Genomic DNA, 23,116 nt, shown 5'->3' with positions numbered 1-23,116 from the left:
TTTCCCTCTGAAGCGAGGAGGACGGGAGAGCAGAGGACGGAGCGCCCTCTTCCCTGCTGGTTTCATTTTTGAATGGGTCCATCTGGCCGTAGACCCCCCCAGCGCCGACCCCGTCCCATCCCGAGCAGAGGCGTCGTCCTCCTCCCCGTTTCTGGCGGGACCTGACCAGCCCCCCAAGGAGCCCCGCGGCGGACTTCCCCTCACCCGGTCTGTCAGGACCTCCTGGGAGTCTGGCTCTGTCGTCCCGCGGTCACCGTGACGACGCAGACCAGGCGATGTCCGACCCCGGTTTGTGGACGCTGCTGTCCAACTTCAACATGCCCCAGTTCTTCAGCGGCGCGAGGCTGCGGCGCTCCAAGAGGTAACCTGGAGGAGGGTCGATCTCCTCGGGGGAGGTGGTCTCCGGTCCGCTCCTCGGCTGGGACGGCTGGGTCGGAGGGGCTGGGGCGCACTCCATGCAGACGGTTCAAATTTGTGTGTTTAAGACGGGAGGAAAAACGGTTGTTTCTATCCAGTTTCTACAAGATGAACACTAAGTCTGCAGCAGTAATGGATGTTTATATCGTCACATTTCTGATATCAGACGATACGTGATGATTTGTTTTTTTACCGGGGACCGTGTTCCAGAAATGATGAGTGTTATTGGATTGAAGAGTAGTGTTGCTGAACCGGTTTATTAAATACTTTCATGATCAGTGGATACTGTTTACAGTGCTGCTCACTGCACATTATTTTAATCCATGGCCTGACCTATTTTTTAGTACAAAAGAGCTTAGCATACATTGAGTCTTTTTAGGACATTATGTACCATTACTGGATCTGTTTGGTAACCCACAGTTATGAAGTGATTCATTTTCTTAAGACATTGAAAAGATGTCTATGAAGGATGAGTTGTTAAAAGAAATCTGCTTTCAGGTGAAGCACTTTAATATATAATAAATGTAATGCAATAATTGTATAAACATAATGGGTCTCAGTTAAATATAAAAAAATAACATTTAAATATTTTCCTTCCAAACCTAATGAGTGAGAGAATCTAGAATAGATTTAAAGGAAGAAGATTAACTTAATGGGGTGTGGGACCATTTTCATAATACGCTTAGTAATGCTATGTCGTTCCTTGTCATGTGACCTTAAACCTCTCAAAGCAATACTCTGGAAGGTTAAGCAATGATGAAGAAATGCTCGCCTCGCTTTCCCACAGGGAGGACACAAGAAAGGTTGATGAATTCAGAACAGAATCAATGCAAAGCCCTTTCACTTTAACTTTCACACATTTTAATTTAACATAGTCACTCTTCAAAATCTTCAGTCTCTAAATAGCGGGAAATTAATGAATAAATGAATGAATTAGTTTGGCTTTGTTTTGCTAAATAATGCACTGACAGAACACGACAGTCCTTAATCACCTGTGCTATTGTGTTGTCTGGTTTAAAACAGTCCTTTTCTAAAAGATTATTTAAAGCAGGAGTCTCACATGTCCGCAGTAGAACATGGCCTACTTTCCTCTGCCTTATCATCTCCGCCCGCGGCTCCTTCATCGGCCTTAAGCTGTGTGAGACGATCCCTTCCCTCACATCAGCACCTACACTGGCTGAGCTGCTGTCTGCTCAGAGCTCAGCCTATAGCGCGGGAACACGTCCCATCATAATGAACAATGAGCAAATGGTTCTGTGGTTATTGTTCAGTGATTCATAGTGAAATGGTTCGTCATTATGGGGAGACGTTGGTGTGTTTGAAAGTGCCACTGTGATTCTCATTTGAGATTTGGCCAAACAACCTTTTTGTTACCCTAGGTTGCTGTATTTATGTGTTGATTTGTGATTTTCAGTACCACAACCATTGAGTCCAATGTGGCAACCAAAAATCCAATGATTCATTTGAAAATGCACGTACAAGCCATATAGCACATCATAAGCTGTTGATTGGTCAGTGTAACAACACTGTCAGTTGCTACACGTCACCTAGGGGGCTTTTATTGGGTTCCTATAGCCCATGGACACAGGGTGAGATGATAACAATACAGAGCAGGGTAGGAGATCTCTGTGGGGGTGTGGGGTGATGTGTGGTTTAACCTGTGCAAAATGTACAACAGCCATCATCCAAACACACTCCACAGTTGTCATCTGAAGCGGTGCATTATCCAGTATTTGTGTCTTTTGTGTTTAAGTTCTGTTCCAAAAGTCTCTGCTTGGTGTCTTTCCTATGGAATGTGGTTCCTTTGGAAGTGGCCTTTAAGCGCTCTGTAATGAAAGGTGTTTTTGTATTCAAGTCAAAGCCACAGTGTTTTGAATCCATGAGAATGCCGCATGGATTTTGTTGTTTGTTGGCGATGCTCCGCCATATTGAGAGGTCTCAAGAGAGTTGTAGTCTTTAGCCAACATAAAAATACTGTAAGCTAGGCAAATTAAAACATTGTTTTGCCACGTCTTGCATGACAAACGCTGTGGAAGTTTAAAAAACAACTGTCTTCCCTTATCGACAAATACTTGCAAGATAAATAACCAATTACGAAAAACGACATTAAAACAAAAATAATAATAACAGAGATTTGAATGCTCCTTTGCTTCCAAAATGGAGGCGTCATTGCAATGTGACGTTGTGATGACCAATCCCAAGTGTGTGTGTGTGCGTGCGTGCGTGCGTGCGTGCGTGTGTGTGTGTGTTTCGGGGGGTCTGGATGTAATCCAGTGAGGAGGTATAAATAGAGTATATTAAATCTGATCCTGTTTGACTGGACACCTGTCTACCCTTGGTGTTATTTGCTGGCTGCTTTTCAAGGTGTATGTTTTGTGAAATCTAAGTACCTGTGGTATGAGATTAGCTCTGTTGCTACGTTGCATCGATGGTAAACCGATCAACTGGGTTGCGTAAGGCTCTTGGCATTTTTGTCTTTTGGACAGGGATTGGACTTCCAACTTTGGCTGGAAGTCAAGTGGAACTTTGATTAGCAATGCAACTACTTTATGTTAAAAAGTGACTGAACAGAACAGTACACTTATGTCATTTATTTATTACTTTTACAAAATTTGTGGCAATGCAAAAAAAGTCAAATATCCTCCTGAATCCATCTTCAAAACGTTATGTTCTCTGCTGCTCCTCTTCTCTGTATCATGAGGCAGTGAGGCGTCACAAGTCACTGAAGGTATATAAAGTCGACCTTGTCGCAAAATCCGCCTGATCACCTCTAATGAATAGTCAATGGGGCTCTGTGTACATCCGGTGGGGGCATCGCTCCCTGGCTGCTCGTCATGTCTGAGGTAATCCTGGAAAGGCTCCGCAGTCCTCACATGATTTCACTTTACAATAGGGGTGCATTCAGTAGAGGTTAAATAACACTAGTTAATGCGGTAATAAGTATTAACTAACGGTTAATTGACAGTGAACTAAGGGTCTAGTAATAATTGACAAATGGTGTTCATGTTACCTAGGGTAGTGGTCTTTATGTAAGGTATTCATTTATAAATGCTTTGATGACTCTCCATAGCCCTAAAGCAATATAAAAATGAATTAATGTTGATTCATGGTTTCTTAATGTACCCTTATTGTAAAGTGTTACCATTCTTTTTGTCTTGTGGTTGTTCAGCTTTGCCTTAGAAAGATGAAGGCATATGTCATTTGAGTGTGAATTGTTGGGATGCATATGTGTGCATACTTGTCTTTTAGCAATGTATGAGAGAATCTGAGCACAGTTTGTCACCTGAACATAGGCTTTCTCTTTCTCTCTATTTCTCTACCTCTAGCTCTCTGCACCGTGATACCATGCATCTTCCCACCATACTAATGGCTTAAGTCTGAAGCCCTATTTAAGTCTTAAGCATTTTTCCTGTGGCATATTGCGAGCAAACAACCATTCTGCTATATTTCAGAGGCAAAAAAAACAAGATTAACCACAAAAAATATCCTCCCTCACTCTGGTGATTCATGATCTATATTTGACCTTGTAGTTGACCTATTACTGCTTACCCTGCTGTTGCTCGGTCTGTACCACCTTGGATCTAGAGCAAACCTGGGAAATCTCGCTTAAGGTCAAACGCAAATAACAAAGTGGGGCGCACACCATTTTTGAGAGGTCACCTAATTAAAAAAAAACTGTGAGTTTGCTGAACGTCTCGCGCTGTACTCTGATTCTGAAACGCTGTTTCACACCACGGCGGTGCCAGTGACTTTCACACCGATTTCAACTTGGTTTGATCGTCAGACCAGCTGGGTGTTTCTCTATTGCCAAATCCAGCGTGACGCAAACGTACTGTTTCTCTCTTTGGTTCGCCGAAGAACAAAAGAAACAAAACGCTCATTGGTGTGTGCAATATGAACCGGGAACGAATGGTAGGGAGCCATCCATTATGAAGACATCGAGGGACTGGAACCTCTCCTATGACGGTATGGAGCCGTTCAATATAAAGACACAGAGGGACTGGAACCTCTCCTATGACGGTATGGAGCCGTTCAATATAAAGACACAGAGGGACTGGAACCTCTCCTATGACGGTATGGAGCCTTTCAATATAAAGACACAGAGGGACTGGAACCTCTCCTATGACGGTATGGAGCCGTTCAATATAAAGACACAGAGGGACTGGAACCTCTCCTATGACGGTATGGAGCCGTTCAATATAAAGACATCTAGGATCCAGACATCAGATCTCTTGGTTTGCATCCAAACCTCATCTGCTGTGATGCTCAGTACACACACCCAACAAATAACTCATTATGAAATGTCAAGACACACACACACACACACACACACACACTATGAAATGTAGACATAAATGAAACAAGACAGAGGTAAAGTGTCTCTGTCTCTCTCTGAGCCACTTCCCTCATCTTTAATGAGATGACTCAAGAATCATTCATGGCTTGGTGGTACACTTAAAAGCACCAACCATGCTAACCATGTGAGTTTTATTTTGATTGCTTTGAACCACATGGATAATAATATGATATGTTTGAGACCAACGTACTGTGGGTGTTGGTTTTACTATAATCATTAATGGCGTTGTGTTGGATTCCTCTGGCTCGGTGTAGAAGATGTTGTTTCCTTCCAGCCCAAAGCACACGGCCACGTCGGGACAGTTTGAAAACAGCCCTGCTTTACATTCTATGTTCCCTACGCGTTTCTCCCAGAACAACAATATGATTGTATTTGTTTTTTGGGTGGCACTACAAATATGAGGCGAAAATTCGTACTCTCTGGGCTTTGAGTTTTTAGCCTCTACAGGAACTTTATTATTATTCCTGGTTCTCTGTGTCTCTCTGGAAACCAGGCTTTGTCCATTTTGTGCTGATAGGGGAGGGAGGATAATATGTATCTGGACAGAAGAGTACTTGAGGTGGAGCACTGCGTCTGATTTGTTTACGTCTGTGTTTGGTGTGGACAGCTGCCGAACCAGCAACAGGAAGAGCCTGATAGGAAGTGGGCAGTCGTCAGCGTTACCCCGACCACACTCCCCTCTCTCATCACTCACAGGTAGGAACCACACACACTGACTGACTGACTGGCTTACTCTTTATTTCAAGGATAGCCCCTTGAGACGTACCATCTCATTTTCGAGGGCGTTCTTACAAACAATGCAAACATAATAAAAAGTGAATGCTAAACATAATACCAAACATATAAGCACAAGGACACATACACTCACACACCCATGCACACTCCAACAATGCTCCCCATGGATAAACGTATTTATTCCCATTATCTTCATGTTATATCACATTGAGGTTCCGGTGGCTAGTGTGGCTTGTCCTGTTCGATTGGCAGACGAAAGGTTGCGTGTTTGATGCCCAGTATCTGCAATCAACCTTTTAGACATTCTAAAAGAGCTTCAAGAAGATTAGCTAACTGCTCCTTGATGAAATGTATCTCATTTCACTTTAAGCTGCTTTGAATAAAAGAGATTCATGATTAAAAAAACATTTTTTTTAATAATTTGTACCTTGTAATTGAAATTATTTATTTAATCAACCAACCGTTATTAATTAACTTTTTGTTATGTGTTTTTATGAATGACAATGACAAATTGAAGTATATTATATAGGGATTTATTCATTTTCACAAGTTGGCCCTGATTAATATAACTGAGTTGGTGGACTTGCGTATGAACCGTACTGTATTGGGTGGTAATATGTTTGCATGAAATATCATCCCTCCTCTTAGGGTCGAGCCCTCAAGACAGTCCGAGGAACTTCTCTCCCAGTGCCTCTGCTCACTTTTCCTTCGCCCGAAGGTAAGAACTCTCCTGCATATTATGGTCTGGAAAAGTGCAACAGATAAAGTAAAAATATATATATACAAATCTTAAAACTTTGAATGTTCTGGAATTGGCTTATGTTTCATCCGTCGTTCCACACCGCTCTGTGTGTGTTTAAAATAAACCTCTAAAGTTTCTGCGGCGGTCAAATTCCAATAAAATCATGATGCTACAACATAGCTACAAACACTCCAGTGTGTGACTGATAAAGAGCTCCCCACTCCCCAACAAAGAAATACTATCTGTTCTTTACAAATTAAAACCTCTTTATTTCCTACATAGTCTTTATGCTCTATTTACTTTTCTGTTTCCTTTATCTTCATGACGAACTACAGTCATTTCCACAGAGCAGACAGGTAAACCCACGCTAGGTTATCATCCATAAACCCCCCGTACATCGCATCTTCTCCCCCCGTGATGGCACTCATTTTGAACCCCATTGTCGTGGTGATCTACAACATGTTTAACTGTTCTACCATGTCATCCAATCAATGTGTTGATCACTGTACCTCCGATTTCATTGGCCAGGATTTAATTAGTCCTGAGCTACAGTATAAGTGATTGATGGATGTTTTTTTTTTCATCAAGTACATCACGTTATTCTCCAAGTTATGTGTTACCCATTATATTTGGGGAGTGCTGGATCTTTAAAGAAAGAACGATAGTAAGTTATCATAACTCTAGTTCTAGGATTGTAGACGGCTACGCCTACATGGAATGGAAGCGTCTTTAATGGGGACGTCCATACCTGGCGCTGTGGCAGACCGTTTTCCCAGTGTCGTCGTCATAGGACCAACACAGCTGTCCCTCATAACACTAATTAAAAAGTCTGCCACCAGTGCCCTGGAACATCAAAGGAGCAGACCCTTAATTAGTATGATGAGCGACAGCTGGGGCTGTCCTGAGATGAACCGCTCTGAAGAAGGTCTATTATTGTTGGAGCGTCTCCATGCCATTCATTGAGGCAGCGTTCGTTTGATTTATTTGAGTTGAGTAACCGATATGATGATGTCGTCGCCTACCAGGTCCGACGGGCGCCGCTGGTCCCTGGCCTCCCTGCCCTCGTCGGGCTATGGAACCAACACCCCCAGCTCCACGGTCTCGGTGAGACGCCTCCCCCCCCCCCCCCCTCCAAGAGAACCGGGGAGCAGAGTAGAAACCGTTTTATAGGACGACTGAAGTCAATTCCTCATGTTAGCAGAGGCGTCGATGGAGAGAGAGACCTCACGGGTGTTTTTACAGCAAACACTAGGAGAAATCCATCAGAAAGAGCTGTATCCACCGTCCTGTAGTTAAAACGATCTGCTTAATTAATTCAGGGAGAGTAAAACACAGCCTGCACTTCCCCACCCCACACAACCGACCTCACCATCACTCGACGAAACTCACTACGGACACAGGGAAGCACCTCATCGTCGTGCAAACCTACTGGTAATGCACGCAACAACACAATACAAAGATGGAGCCCTGCGGAACGGATATCAAAGTCCCCGCTCTGCCCGGCCTACGTCACCCCTGGCGACGGCTAGTGCTCCGACCGGCAGTTTCCCAAGAACGACCCGGCAACCGACGAGTTTGCGGTGAAAGCCCCGGGGTTCTGTGTCCCTCTGGTCCGGTCCAATGTATGCTCATTTCATTTGCAGTCGTCCTGTTCATCACAGGAGAAGCTGCACCAGCTGCCCTTCCAGCCCACCCCCGACGAGCTGCACTTCCTGTCCAAGCACTTCTGCACCGAGAGCATCGGGGGGGCGGACGAGTGCCGCCGCGCCGCGCCCATGCGGCCGCGCTCCCGCAGCCTCAGGTACGCCGCCGACATCCCATAATAACACCATGATATCGTGTGTCTGCGCTGAAGACGCTCCGGATGAAAGTATGCATGACCGCAAAGTATATAGATGTGTGATTTAAGTGGCAAAATGTTGTCGATATTAATTAGTGTCATTCTGTTTGGCAGCCCTGGAAGGTCCCCGTCTTGCTACGACCATGAGATCGTAATGATGAATCATGTGTACAAGGAACGCTTCCCTAAGGTGAGCACACACTGTTTATTGTCCTCCATGAAGCGTAAAGCGTAACGATGTCATTCAGTAGGAGCCCGGACCAAAAACAAACATCCAGCAGTACACTACAGATGGGGCGAGCAGGTTGTTGAAAGGTTTCATGGCCATATACCATGTGGAACGAATGAAATGGACCCCTTCATAAAGTAAAAATCAACCTGTGTTCAACCTGCCTCCTAGCTGTTCTTAAATCACTGAAGAATCACCGACATCCCATCATGATATCATGACGCCTCAAGTAGCTTATTGATTTTTTTGAAACCGTCACTGCAATGGTTTCTATAGACTGCCTAGTGCGGTTTCACAAAATAAACACACAGCAACAAAAAATGCCATTATTTATTGATGACAAATCATCATTCTTCCGCCAAGCAATATTGTTCATCAAGACAGCAAAATGGTTGCTGAATAGGCGAGCAAACTTTGAGATGGCAGCGCATTAATACTTAAAATGGATGTTTACAGAGTATTTACAGAGTATATTAACAGCTTCGAGCCAATCAGAATCAAGGGCCGGGACTGTTTTTTATCTGTTTTAAAATAAGCCAAACCCAACAGAGAACTATCTGAAGAGGCTTCTTTGGATTTTGGAATCACTGCAGTGGGACCTCATTTATCATTTCCAGCTGAAGTGTACCTCGTTCCCCTTACAATGCTACTCACCTAAAAGGGAAAATCAATCGGAAAACGGAACACACTGTAAAAATTCAACATTGATCGTGAGAACGTATTATTAAAACAGAAGCCAATTTGATCGAGGGGGTTCTGGCCATCTGTACATCTTCTATGCATTCGTGGCTAACGTTTGTTTCGAAAAGCATAGCACTGCTGCCCTTCAATCACCTAACCCCCGTCTCCCCCTCTCCTCCTCCCTCCCCAGGCCACGGCCCAGATGGAGGAGCGCATCCTGGAGGTGATCCGCAGCAGCTCCCCGGAGAGCGTGCTCCCCCTGGCGGACGGGGTGCTGGGGTTCGCCCACCACCAGATCATAGAGTTGGCCCGGGACTGCCTGGAGAAGAGCCGGCTGGGCCACATCACCTCCAGCTACTTCTGCGAGCTCACCGACAAGCTGGAGCGGCTCTTCCAGGAGGTGAGGCGCCCGTCTGGATGCTCACCGTTTAGGTATTGATCATTGAGGGCTTTCATCCGTGGGCTCTTGGCATCATGGGTTGTATTCGTCTTCACAGGCACAGTCTGGACGTATTGAGTGGGTTTGTTTTGCAGTGAAATCTGTTGCGGTTGGTGTTGTTATAAGTTGCCCTATTTGAATGTGCAGCCATAAGCAGACGGCACCACGGCTTATAATGGATATAATTATGTTAGAATGGGAAGGTTATTCACTCCAATGCCTTGTGTAAGGGTCTCACGTTTTAGGAAGTGCTTTCACATTTTTACTAGGGCAAACCATCTCTTTTCAACAATGAGGGCAGAACCATACCAACATTAGAAAAGCGAAGACCAGAAAGAGAAAAACATTACTCTTAGGAATCTAAAATGCAGGCCAACGCCTGCATTTCTGCAAGACGGCTTTTACTCACAATGTTGGTCTCCAGTACTAGAGAAGCACCAGATAATTGGGTGTGATGTTATTTTCTGGTTGGATTGAAGTAAGATGAAGAGTGTGCCTGGGTTCTCTATTGTCTGTTTCGCAGTCCAGTCAGACCGGCTCGCTCATGTTTGAACCGAGCATGTCCATGTTTCGTCTCCCTCTATGCAGTCCACGGAGCGCTCTGACAGCGAGGAGGTGAACTTCATCAAAGAGCTGGTGAAGAAGCTCCTCATCATCATCGCCCGGCCTGCGCGACTCCTGGAATGCCTGGTACGTTACTACGTGACTCCTGTCTCCCGCCACGCCCGGGAGAATGAGACGGTGTTTCTCTGTGATCGTCTGCTATGCAAAGAGTCCGCCTCTTTCAGTGGTTCATCAGATGATATCCAGAATCACATTCCTAAAGTTATTTGAAATAGGAAAAGTGCAGTGACATGTATTTAACAGTAATTCATAACATTCAACAGAATCGCTCACAATAAATACATTTTCATGTTCAATTATAATAAAGCAGTTTTCGGACGTGTACAGCTAATTAAAGTCCCCTCTGGTCATTCCATCGTATATGTGCCCCTCAACCAATGACACAATGCCACAGCCTCTCCATGTACGTGTCACCATGGTACCGCTGACCATGTTTGGGTGCGCTTGTTTCTGCAGGAGTTCGACCCGGAGGAGTTCTACCACCTGCTGGAGGCGGCCGAGGGCCACGCCAAGGAGGGCCAGGGCATCAAGACCGACATCCCCCGCTACATCATCAGCCAGCTGGGCCTCACGCGAGACCCCCTGGAAGGTATGACGCTGGAGTCATAATCAGTGGAACCATCTCCACTTGGTCCAAACTAATATAAAGTCACAAAGCTGCAATAAAGTGTGTGTGTGTGTGTGTGTCTGTGTGTGTCTGTGTGTGTGTGTGTGTGTGTGTGTGTGTGTGTGTGTGTGTGTGTGTGTGTGTGTGTGTGTGTGTGTGTGTGTGTGTGTGTGTGTGTGTGTGAGAATATATATGTATATATACTGTATCTCTTTACCTCTTTTTATAAAACGGGTAGCTCAAATCAAGCAATCTGATTGGTTAATATCTGTGGAACAGTAAGTTATGAAATTTAATTCCTTTTCTCAATTCAGTATCACTCCACGTCGGAGATAGAAGCCATTAGCCTGGCAAACTACGATAGTTGGCTAGGGGCTGTCAGCCCTCCAACGAGAGCTAGTGCTTTAATATGTGTGTGCTTTATTCGGTGGGTGTATTTCCGAATAAAAAAAATAATTTTCATTATTTTATTTTATTTTATAGGATGAGAAGTGTAAAAACATACTCATTTTAACCGTTAGTTAATTGCTGGCGAAGATGTTTCGGCCTGGCTGTTATAAAGGAAATTCGATTTGTCCCATAAGTAACTGTTCTTGAAGTAAACCAAGGAAACCCAAACGTCTTAATTAAATTCCTGCAACTGTAGGAGAAAAATAACACAACTGCAACAAGTAAATCGAATGAGGTGTTAACTAAGCAAATCTTTGACTAATGTCTTGTACTGAACAGACTGTCTAATCGTCCCACCATCTACCTAGACCCAGGGGCCAAGCATCGTTATGACTAATTAGAAGGAAGATGGCGTCCCTGTAGACCCGATCCACAATATCAGCCCGTTCCTCTGCGTGTCCCCCCCCCCAGAAGCCGTCCCGTGGCTCATCGGCCTGATGTCTCAAAGGGTCTGAAGCAGACGTAGACGGAGAGGAACAGATGTTAGGCACCATTAGAAAATAGCTTTAACATCCATCAGGGGACCAGATAAACCCCTAACGCTACCGCCGGTTTACGTCGGCGTGGAGACTTTAGCGGTCACACACACCCACTCACGTGTGTGTGTGTGTGTGTGTGTGCGTGTGCGTGTGCGTGTGCGTGCGTGCGTGCGTGCGTGCGTGCGTGCGTGCGTGCGTGCGTGCGTGCGTGCGTGCGTGCGTGCGTGCGTGCGTGCGTCTTGACATTTCATAATGAGTTATTTGTTCTGGACTGGGAGGTTTTCTTAATGGCCACTGAACATGTGTTAATGTTTCCATTTCCCCGTTTCCACTCCATTTACTCTCAATTCCGAGTGAGGTTTGGAGTCAGCACAATGGAGTCATCTGGTGAACGGCATCGTTCAAAGTCCCCAGGCCTTAATTCATCCTTTATTCTTTTTTTTCTTCAATGAACATATCTTGCCATCTTGGTGGAGAGCATGTGCCAAGTGTTCAATCTTTTTGGACTCACCCTATCATCAAATGATCCAATATCGTCAAAAATAGATATATAATAATTATAAAAAATAATAATTTCAAAACGTGCTCAGAGAAACAGAGGAGCGTGTCTGACCCGTGTGGCAGCGTGTTCTATAAACGTCTTAAAGACTCTGCGAGGAGAGAAATGTTAGCAAGGCGTCTGGCAGCAGGTCGCTCTGCCCTCAGACACCGCTGCTCAGAGGGGCTTCCAGTGAGACCCCCCCCCCCCCCCCCCCTTGGTAATGCTCTGACAGGGGTTTTGTTCTGGTTCTGCTGTAGAGATCGCTCAGATGACAGGCTGCGACAGCGGCATTGCAGACACGCCGGAGTCCGACGAGTCCCAGGTGAGTCCACTGAACTGTGGATGAGGTTGATGAGTCCAGTGACAATTTAAAGGTGACATATTATACCACCAGTTGTGAGTGGGGTTAGCAATTACAAGCCGTTTGGAAAATCTGCCTCTTCTGACATCATAAGTGGGCATGTCCACCTAGATATATGACAGATAGATGAGAAACGTTTGTCCACGTACAGTCCACTGGGTAGGCCGGTGGACTGATCTATCCAGCGTACATCTAGGTTGACACGTCCACTTGTGATGTCAGAAGAGGCGGATTTTCAAAACGGCTTGTAATGGCTAATCAGTCACACTTGGTGGTATAATAAGTCAACATTAAAGTGGAACTGCCCACTCTGCGCTTTACTGTCTGATCTAAGAGAGTATGGCTTTATATGCGGCCTGCGTCAACAACTCTAAACTGCGGAAACTTTGGTTCATTGACTTACGTTAGTGTAAATCAGGCCGGTTAACAGAGTTCATGTTGCAGGCCTTTTTTTAACAGCTCGATGTGAAGCAGTCCTCTCTTCCATTCGATGTTATGTGTGTCCGCTATGTGTGTGGTGGATGACTGGAGTGTTTCCATGACGTCTCGCTCACAGTCCCAGAGCATCAGTGCGGCACTGCGGTCGAGGCGTAAGCCCTGCGAGGTGGACTTTGAGATGATGAAGCTGATCAGCAACGGGGCCTATGGGTGAGAACCGCTCTCTTTGGGTCATGTGACCCCAGTGGCGCTCGCTCACTGTCCCAAACTAAGCTGGGGTTCAGGAGATCGTTGGAAATGTTAACGAGTGAAGGGTCATTCACTTATTACCCTTATCTTTGTTAACTTATTAAGGCCAATTGCCATTTCAAATTATATTTCAAATGTGAACATATCTCCAAAAAAGAATGCACCATTGGAAAAACTATAGTTCCCCTGACCTCCCCTAATCTGTAAGGCCAAAAGAATAGGTGACAACTTGAATTTCCTAATTTGGGTTTAGTTATTGAAAGACTAATAATTTGATTAAGTGAGATCTTAGTAGGCCTAAACTCTTAGTAGGCCTAAACTCTGATTTCAGCTGCATTGTAAATAACTGTAGCATTCACTTTGAGGAAAACGTTTTTTTTAGACGTTAGCATAAATTGATGCATCAGTAAGGTTAGAGACAAAGGTCAAGATGGCCGCTTGTCTCTAAGCGCTGCCGTCTTCCCCCTCAGCGCCGTCTACCTGGTCCGCCACAAGGAGACCAAGCAGCGCTTCGCCATGAAGAAGATAAACAAGCAGAACCTGATCCTGAGGAACCAGATCCAGCAGGCTTTCGTGGAGCGGGACATCCTGACCTTCGCCGAGAACCCCTTCGTTGTGTCCATGTTCTGCTCCTTTCAGACCCGCCGCCACCTCTGCATGGTGATGGAGTACGTGGAAGGTCAGTCCCGCTCCACGCTGCCTCTGGATGGTTCTACTTCCTGTTTTAATTCTACTGCCCCCAACCACCAAGGACCTCTTGTTTGTGACATTATGCTGCTGGCATTTACATGTTCTGTGTGTGTTTGTCCTTTTGCCTGTGTGTCTTTTTTGCATGTGTGCGCGTGCCGTTATGTCTGTGTGTGTGTGTGTGTGTGTGTGTGTGTGTGTGTGTGTGTGTGTGTGTGTGTGTGTGTGTGTGTGTGTGTGTGTGTGTGTGTGGTGCTAACAGGAGGCGACTGCGCCACGCTGCTGAAGAACATGGGGCCCCTGCCGGTGGACATGGCAAGGATGTACTTTGCCGAGACGGTGCTCGCCCTGGAGTACCTTCACAACTACGGCATCGTGCACCGAGACCTCAAACCAGACAAGTGAGGAACACACACACACGCACACACACACACACACATCCTACACACACACACACACACACACACACATCCCTACACACACACCTACACACACAGATTGTGATGTTTGGCTCCCAGGTTCAAACCCTGAATGTCTGCAGTCTACCTGTAGGCACCCTTGACCCAAGATACCAGATGCCTCCACCTGACCTGCTTATTTATGAGAGAAAAATAATAATTTGAAGTTTGATCAAATAATCTGCATGATGCCGATGAATTTGTGAATGGTAAATTAGAAATAGCGGTTTGCCATTTTCTGTTTTTTTTCGTTCATAATTTCCTCACCTGCGTTTCCCCTGGTACATCTCCTGACCCACAGCCTGCTGGTGACCTCGATGGGCCACATCAAGCTGACCGACTTTGGCCTGTCTAAGGTGGGCCTGATGAACATGACCACCAACCTGTACGAAGGACACATCGAGAAGGACGCCAGGGAATTCTCAGACAAGCAGGTAACCTTTATGTTCTCTCGGGATATGGGATGTCGGCGAAATCTGTACCTTGTCGACCCACTTTGTTATTGTTGTTCATAGCTTTAAGCTTGCATTCTGTTGACGTTTCGTTGTGTGTCTGCGTGCATACGCGTGTCTTTGTGTGTGTGTGTGTGTCTGTGTGTGCGTGTGTCTCTGTGTGTGCGTGCGTCAGGTGTGTGGGACCCCAGAGTACATCGCCCCAGAGGTGATCCTGAGACAGGGCTATGGGAAGCCGGTGGACTGGTGGGCCATGGGCATCATTCTGTACGAGTTCCTGGTGGGCTGCGTGCCCTTCTTCGGGGACACCCCCGAGGAGCTCTTCGGACAGGTCATCAGCGGTGGGTTCAACAGTTTGTCTGCTAAACTTTGGTTATTTGGTTTCTCAATCAAAATGACAAAATAGGGTGGTACGTCATATTTAGAAATATCATAGAGGCTATTATTAGCAAATGAGTTACTGTGCTGTAGTCAAAAACTACAGGACTGGTCCTGTAATTCCAAAAAAAGGAATGCATTTTCTTACCTGTAAACGCTTTAGCTATAAAATATAATAACATGTGCAAGAGATTTCATATGCATATGATCCATATCAGTCTTTTAGAAATGTCCTCACAACAGAACAAACCAGTATTCCTGCTCTCTAAAGCCCCCGCCACACATGCAGTCTTTTCCTGCAATTTTCAGCAACATTTCCTGCCCGGGGTCATGTGTGATGGAACAGCAATTAATGTTCCAGGTGAATCTGCACCATCAATATGTCAGCTCAAGACAGAGTAACATTTCCAGATCTCTGGGGGTAGGGCTGTGTTGTGGATGGAAGCAGGGACATCACAGAGACACATAAAGGGACATGGACGAAAGAGACACATTTAGGGTTGCATCGTCTCCAGGAAGACTCTTTCATGTGGAGCGAGGGAACCAATCACAAGACTCAACGTGACAATGTTTTTCCTGTGATTCGATAACAATATCAAAACAGCTTCTTTTGTTCGCAAACAAGCTCCTGTTTTCACGAATGTGTGGAAACTGGAAGGATTCCGAAATAAGGGTCCTCTCAGTCAGCGATTTGTAAGGCGGTCGGCATCCACAAGTGTTGCATTACCGCCCTCTGCTGGGCTGTCCATTGGCCAAGCTAGTCTGGCATTGCTATGCAGTGTGTGAAACAGCGCAAGAAGGGGGTCCCCCCGGTGGTTCACCGGGAAGAGTGCGTACCATTAGACCCAGTGCTTACCGCAGCGACCGGGTTTGATTCCTGCCCGTGGTCCTTTTTTGCTGCATGTCTTCCCCTCTCTCCCATGCCTTCCTGTCTTACTCTACAATAAAAAGGATAAAACCTTCAAATAAAAAAATAAAGAGCGCAAGATGGAAATGATCCAGGACGTAGCTGCATGTGTGGATAGTGAAAATCACTAGCGTTGCCTGGGAGGTTATTTCAGTGATTTACCGGGAACTATGTGTGAAAGAGGCTTCTGCAAACCAGTGGGACTGGGACTAACTAATGAAACACATTGAACACGCGCACCACACACATTCTGCTAGGCCTACCGGCGAAACACAAATTGTATTTAAATGAGGGAGCCAGGTAGTTTGGAAACCGGTAAACATGATTAGATGGGCTGCATAATGAATTCCTCCTGACAATCTGTTGATTGTCCAACACCTTCTACGTTTTATTATCATAGACAAACAACCTTAATGCAAATGCACCAATACTTATTGCATGGATCTCTGGATTTCTCTTATTTCCCAGCCCCTAATGAATCGCTCCGGTCTTAAGATGGACCCTGGTGCGACATCGAATTTCAAATGCAAATCTGGAAACTAACAATAGACTTTAGAAGATAAAACACTGAATAATGCAAAAACGAATCGCATCAAGGTAGTTGGTTGTCTTAATAGGATATGAATTATTCAGTTGAATATTGATCAATGTTGTTAAAGTGTGTGTGTCTGTGTGTGTTTTGTGTGTTGGTCTAACAGATGAGATCAACTGGCCCACTGGAGAGGACACCCCCCCAGCCGACTCCCAGGAACTCATCACCCTGCTGCTTAGGCAGAACCCCATGGAGAGGATGGGCACAGGTACAGACACTCCATACATACATGCACACATGTACCTATACATACTAGTCTCACCGATGGCAGTCAGGCTCAAATCTGGGAAACCAGGCGTAACTGCTGCAGTGGTTTCCTGACCGAGCTCTGAGCCGCCTCATACACACACATAAAATAAATGTAATATGTCCAATAACAACAGAAGAGTACATAAATAGGAAGCTTAAGAACATTTTAACATTCAAAAAATTTCCGGTAATGTTATGAAAAGTATCATTTGTAAAGTTAACCATATCGTTCACAAGTCTATTAAGAATGAACAATAGAAAAATCATAGCATTGTTAATACAACATGAAAACAAACTCAACATTTCCACTGGGCTATACGCATACAAACACACATGCACACACATATATACACACACGTACACAAGTACGTGTAACCACACGCACACAAAACCACTTGCACTCTCGGACTCACACATTCGTGCACACACACACACACACACACACACACACACACACACACACACACACACACACACACGATGATGCACATTAAAGCATATACAAACGACACGTGACACGAGCTCCAGCTGAGCGAGCAGTGGTTGGGTTCCTCCACTCGGCGAGGGACGGTCGGCGTTCATAGCGCTGTGTCCCAGAGAACGGGCGGGCCAGGGTCAGCACGAACCTCAACACACTGCTCACCTTTCTTTACACCTTAAGCAATTGCATTCCCATTATATTAACACCCCTGCCCATGGCTCTGACCTTGCCCCCCCATCGCCTTCCTCCTCCACCTTCACTCCACCTCCGTCACCCAGTGGGCGTCACCGCGGCAGCAGCGGCCATGAACCGCCTCTTTTAAGCGTTCCAGGGGTTGACATTCACAGCCGACTGCCCTACTTATCCATAAAGGTCCCTCGCAGGAAATTGCGTTGCATATTTAGTTTGACCTGACGACGGCGGTGCTGACCTCCGGCCGTGTTGGTAAACCAAGGGGAGAGACAGAGTGCCGTCCGTCCCCGACACGGTGAGACACCACCGGTCCGATGCCGGGCGTCCCCCCCCCCCCCCCCCCCCCCGGGTCTATTAGCCCCCCCTGACCCCCCACGCATCAGCCTGGGAAATTGAAGTGAGAGGGTTTGACACCGTCCACACTTTAGTGAGACTTTCTGAGGCAAAGCCATGAATTACCAATTAGCCGCGTTTAAGAAGCCGTGGAATTTTTTGTCCGTTCGTCCGGACAACTTCTTGGCCGTTGTCGATGCTGTCGGCGTTTGACTATAAATAAAACGTGCCAAATTTTAATCCTCCTATTTACTGGATGGAATACTGGATAAATCACGTTGCCCTTGACGATTGGATTATGGGTAATGTAGGCTACAATGCACACCTGTTACCTTTTTAGTGTCGTAGTCCAACTTTGCCGTGGCTAAACTCTAACTCTGTTGGGCAGTACTGCGTCACGCAGAGAGTGTTTCATCAACCAGACGATCTGATAATTATTGTTAACAACTCATTCCAAATATATGCAACATTCCTACTGAGAAAAATCTGTCATTCAGTAAGTGGATACACACATGGTTTTCACGCTAGTGGCCTCCCTCCTACAACCAGAATACATTTTTTCATTGCAGGCACTTCACACAATGTACAGCATGAACACTGCAGTAGATAAGAAATTAGAATGTTACCATATTATTCCTTCTATGTTGTCGATGCCCAACTAAGTATTTTACGTCATCAAGGTTATGCTTTTATTCTTCCAAACAATCAAATCAAAAACCACAATCACCACAATCCGAACAACACAACAAGAACATAAAATGAGCCTTCAATAAAATACTGCGCCGGTTTATGAGTCCTGGTTGAACAGACTAAGAAGAGATTGCTAGTGTGTTTAATTGTCATGTATTTGTCTGTGTATGCAGCGTCTGTAAGCCCTGTCCTCACGGCCTTGTGTATGTGCTCCTGCTCTACCTGTAGGTGGTGCCAGTGAGGTGAAGAATCACCAGTTCTTCCACCACCTGGACTGGAACAGCCTTCTGAGGCAGAAGGCTGAGTTCATCCCGCAGCTTGAGTCCGAGGACGACACCAGCTACTTCGACAGTGAGTGTCATCTCATTCCACATCTACACGTCATCTCATTTACACATGGCATGTTGTTCCGGTTCCTTGCCTCGTTTTCAGCTAGAAGTGTGTTCTTTGGGGCGTTCTGGTGTGAATTAAAATGTGTCGGTTTGCAGCCCGCTCGGAACGCTACCACCACCTGGAGACGGAGGAGGAGGATGCCAATGAGGAAGACTTCAATGTCGAGCTTCAGCAGTTTTCCTCCTGTTCCCACAGGTTCTCCAAGGTTTGTCCAGGGTATCACCCTTCACCCCACCTTCACTCTCTCTAGTTCTCTCGCTCACTCTCCCGCTCCCTCTCCTTCTCTCTCTCTCTCACTCTCGCTCTCCCACACACTCTCTCACCCACTCAAGTTTCAAATGGCTTCAGTGTCATGGGGAACTTATATACGTTGCCAAAATGTATTATAAGATACGAGATAAAAAGGATTATTAATAAGAACCGTCAAAAACACATTTTAATGTGTTTAAAATCCATTTAATTCAATGTATGTATTTAGAAAGAAAACTGAGGACTATAATATTAGATAATGAGGTAATGGTCGGAATATAGGTGAGTAAATAATAATCTCTCGCTCTATTACTCACACACACATGCACACGCACACCCCTGAGGAGTGCGTCACCAACAGCTCTTCCTAATGCAAATATCATGACCTCATCTGTCCTCTTCCTTTCCCCATGGGGGTTAAAAGATGAACAAACCCTTCACAAGTTTCATTCCCCCCTACAGTTGGAGGGCTTTGGCCCTGCATACATTTTCTCCTGGCTCCCATTGAATAACAAACAATCGACACAAAATGATTAAATACCCCGATACTCTGCAAAAATAATTTTGTATATTTATAAGGCTTGCAAAGAAACAGTCCAAACAAGGGCATGCCTGTTTACTGCAGTGCCCCCTTCTTCCAGGAAATCCTCGACGCTGCTTTCTATGAAGACGGCGATGACAGACTCGCAGAGCAGCATACTAACATTTCTCAGTAGCCCCCGCTCCCATTTCTACCATCGCAAGTTACGCAGCGACCCCAAAGGAGGTCCGTTTTATGAGTTTGGCACCCCATCAAAGCCTCAAACAGCTTCACAGGCCAACGTCTCATGACACCCCCTGACCCTAGCCCGCCAAAGAGCAAGGACAACTTGAGACATTAGTTTACTTGATGTTACATGATACATGATGATTGAAGTTCATTTGTAAAAATCTAAAATGCATAAAGTAAACATTACTATTGCCACCCTGTAGATTTGGTGTGTATTGCAACATGGGATGAATACTAATAGGAGTTTCATTTGGTTGACATGTATTGGATTAATATTGGTTTGATATTCTTAATGGAGGGATTAGTATGCAGATGGAGACTCCATTAACGGCTAGCTGTTTCTAGAGGAGAACGCATCACATCGGTATTAGGAATCAAACATGCTGGACTGTGTTCTTTCTTTATTAGTTTTCGTGCATCTGCAATTAACATACATGCTGGTCAAAGCCCCAGGGTAAAATCCATGGCTGTACCAAAAAGAAATGTCTTGGCCGACTGAACAATATGCATAACCTATTGTGCATATTGTAGTATTATGGTACATTTTTTCATCAAATAAAAACAAAACTATACATATAATCAGCGTTAGCGATCATACTTAATCATACTTAATACGTGAATGAGTAAACACAGTAGTTGTCTACGGCAATACTACGTTCATAAACATTGACATAAACCTGTATGTCATACTTGCTGCATTATACCCATTCGGTTTTTCCGAACATGATCAGCCAGTTTTATGTATTGTTTTATTTATCAAATAGTCCCAGAAAGTGTATATTAACGTGTGTGTGTGTCTGTGTGTGTGTGTGTGTGTGTGTGTGTGTGTGTGTGTCTGTGTCTGTGTGTGTGTGTGTGTGTGTGTGTGTGTGTTTGGTGACCAGGTGTACAGCAGCCTGGACCTGTCCCGGGGCCAGCTGGAGGAGAAGGGCGAGGAGGGGGACGAGGAAGAGGAGGAGGAGAAGAAGAGTGACAGCCCCCTGACCCTGGACTCCCTCAGCTGGACCCCAGACTTCACTGAGATGTAGGCCCCTCCTCCACTCCCTCCTTAAGGCCCCCACTCGCAAACTCACCGCAGGGCTGGATGCTGCAGGGCTGGATGCTGCAGGGCTGGATACTGCAGGGCTGGATGCTGCAGGGCTGGATGCTGCAGGGCTGGATACTGCAGGGCTGGATGCTGCAGGGCTGGATACTGCAGGGCTTGATACCAGGCCCGCTAAATGACTCAATTATCGCAGCCCCAGGAGGTGATGTCATGTCCTCTCACGCTGTGCAGCCAGCCCTGTTTATAAAGGGTGGGAACCACTGAGCTGGAGCGCAGTCGCATTTTATACAAGTTCAACAATGAAACCAAACATGGGACTCTTTCTCCATGGCGTTTCGCCATCCATCACTCAAAATAATAACTAAACCGCAAACGTACAATTACAATCGCTCTGGCTCCACGACCGCTTATTGCACGTAACGCCTTTCACCTGGAAAGACGAAGGGAGTGTTCTCTACGTGCAATTGATACTAAAGCTTATCTGGTAATTAACTAGCAATTAAGAAGGCTATATCATTTGTAATATTATTATCAGGAAAAAAAAATCTGGTACAGTCATATGTATATATATCTTGTGTATATCATGTATATAGAGACTCACCCACTAAGTTTCTGAATAAGTTATACGTTTATATATATATATATATGGTACTTTACCAGCATATCTAGCTAATCTACCATTGTTTCAACTTCAGGTCCCTGTCCTCCTTTTGGCTTATATACTAACCCCCCCTCCCCGCTCCTCTGCCAGGCCCTCCCTGTCCCACTCCATGGACCCCGCGGAGGCCCTGACCCCGGGCCCCAAGCGCTGCTCCACCTCGCTGCCCAAGTTCTCCATCTCGGCGGAGAGTGGGGGGGAGGAGAGCTCGGGGCTGGGGGGGTGCAGCAAGGCCTCCTTCTCCATAGGGGAGCTGCCCCGGGACGGGCCCGACGCCACCACGCCCGGCAGCACCCACAGCGGGGCCACGCTCTCTGGTGAGGATCAGGACCACCTACAGGGGGGGGTCTACAGGGGGGGTCTACAGGGGGGGGTCTGTATAGGGTGGGTCTACAGGGGGGGTCTACAGGGGGGGTCTGTACAGGGTGGTGTCTCTATAGTGGTGTTTTCTGGTATATCAGGTATGTGGGGGTGGGGGGGGGGGGGAATGGAATTCTTTGCAATACTTTGGTATGTGTTCGTTTTTGGTCGTTTTTCTAAGTTTGTGTGTGTGTGTGTGTGTGTGTGTGTGGGGGGTCATCCTCAGGGAGTTTCTCGGAGCATTTGGACCCCCGGCCGACCTCCAGGGGGGAGGCGCTGGGCCCCAGCTCAGACCTCTGCACCTCCTCCTCCTCCTCCTCCTCCACCCCCTCCCACCAGAAGACGCAGGGCTCCAGCCTGCGCCCCGAGGGTCCGGCCGGCTCCGGGGAGAGGTCCCTGCTGCCCAAGATCACCAAGTCCCTCTCGGCCAGCGGCCTGTCCCTGCTGATCCCTGGAGGTAACACAGCCTTGTAGCTCATTACTACCTGAACCCCAGTCCCAGCCTAGAAGATATACAGGCCACCCCATAACCCTAGCACCCCCAAAGGGCAAGAAAATAGAGGGGGGGATCCCCCCTTCCACGATGATAATGAGTGCAACAGGGGCTACCGTTTACATAAATCAGCCGATCATTTCAAATATTATTTTAAAAACAGTGTTGCCCAGGGTGATGGGGTGCTGGCTGGTGAGAGGGTGGTGTCAGGTGGGTTGGCCTGGTTTCCAGTCACGATGAGAGCCACACACTAAATCAAAGACGGCGTTCTGGTTAGGTGGGGCGGGGGAACACGGGGACCATGAATCTAGGACCTGGCATCCACCTTCAAGTATTTCAGATGGTCATAAAGCTCTTCATGTGAAATGGGACGTGTGTCGAAAGATATTACTATCCTTCCTTGTCATAACTATAATAAGAATAATAGATTAATAATAATATATAATGATAATAATTTTATAATAATAAAATAATGATCTTTATTTATGAAGCACTATTCAAACTTAGGCACAAAGCGCTTTCCAGATAAAATACAATCAAA

General features: G+C 46.0%; 1 protein-coding gene across 2 annotated transcripts in view; it reads left to right on the top strand.

Annotated features, from left to right (window-relative positions):
- mast4 (microtubule associated serine/threonine kinase family member 4) overlaps positions 1 to 23,116 on the top strand; it is a 65,677-nt gene that overhangs the window by 33,928 nt on the left and 8,633 nt on the right. The window contains exons 5-24 of one of the 2 annotated variants that reach the window (XM_079734945.1): positions 5,382 to 5,470; positions 6,158 to 6,227; positions 7,277 to 7,355; positions 7,913 to 8,052; positions 8,206 to 8,281; positions 9,192 to 9,401; positions 10,029 to 10,130; positions 10,521 to 10,653; positions 12,399 to 12,463; positions 13,059 to 13,150; positions 13,660 to 13,868; positions 14,139 to 14,277; positions 14,636 to 14,768; positions 14,962 to 15,127; positions 16,770 to 16,871; positions 18,837 to 18,959; positions 19,097 to 19,206; positions 20,904 to 21,043; positions 21,816 to 22,039; positions 22,309 to 22,539. In XM_079734945.1, the coding sequence (XP_079591071.1) occupies positions 5,382 to 5,470; positions 6,158 to 6,227; positions 7,277 to 7,355; positions 7,913 to 8,052; positions 8,206 to 8,281; positions 9,192 to 9,401; positions 10,029 to 10,130; positions 10,521 to 10,653; positions 12,399 to 12,463; positions 13,059 to 13,150; positions 13,660 to 13,868; positions 14,139 to 14,277; positions 14,636 to 14,768; positions 14,962 to 15,127; positions 16,770 to 16,871; positions 18,837 to 18,959; positions 19,097 to 19,206; positions 20,904 to 21,043; positions 21,816 to 22,039; positions 22,309 to 22,539 (2,633 nt within the window). Of the gene's footprint in view, positions 1 to 5,381; positions 5,471 to 6,157; positions 6,228 to 7,276; positions 7,356 to 7,894; positions 8,053 to 8,205; positions 8,282 to 9,191; positions 9,402 to 10,028; positions 10,131 to 10,520; positions 10,654 to 12,398; positions 12,464 to 13,058; positions 13,151 to 13,659; positions 13,869 to 14,138; positions 14,278 to 14,635; positions 14,769 to 14,961; positions 15,128 to 16,769; positions 16,872 to 18,836; positions 18,960 to 19,096; positions 19,207 to 20,903; positions 21,044 to 21,815; positions 22,040 to 22,308; positions 22,540 to 23,116 lie in introns of both variants that reach the window. The other variant, XM_079734944.1, reaches the window with a different exon arrangement.

This window comes from Pollachius pollachius (genome assembly GCF_949987615.1).
Source record: "Pollachius pollachius genome assembly, chromosome: 4".
Classification (NCBI taxonomy): domain Eukaryota; kingdom Metazoa; phylum Chordata; class Actinopteri; order Gadiformes; family Gadidae; genus Pollachius; species Pollachius pollachius.
Note: the sequence above shows the minus strand (reverse complement) of the source record. Positions and strands in the feature narration are given on the sequence as shown.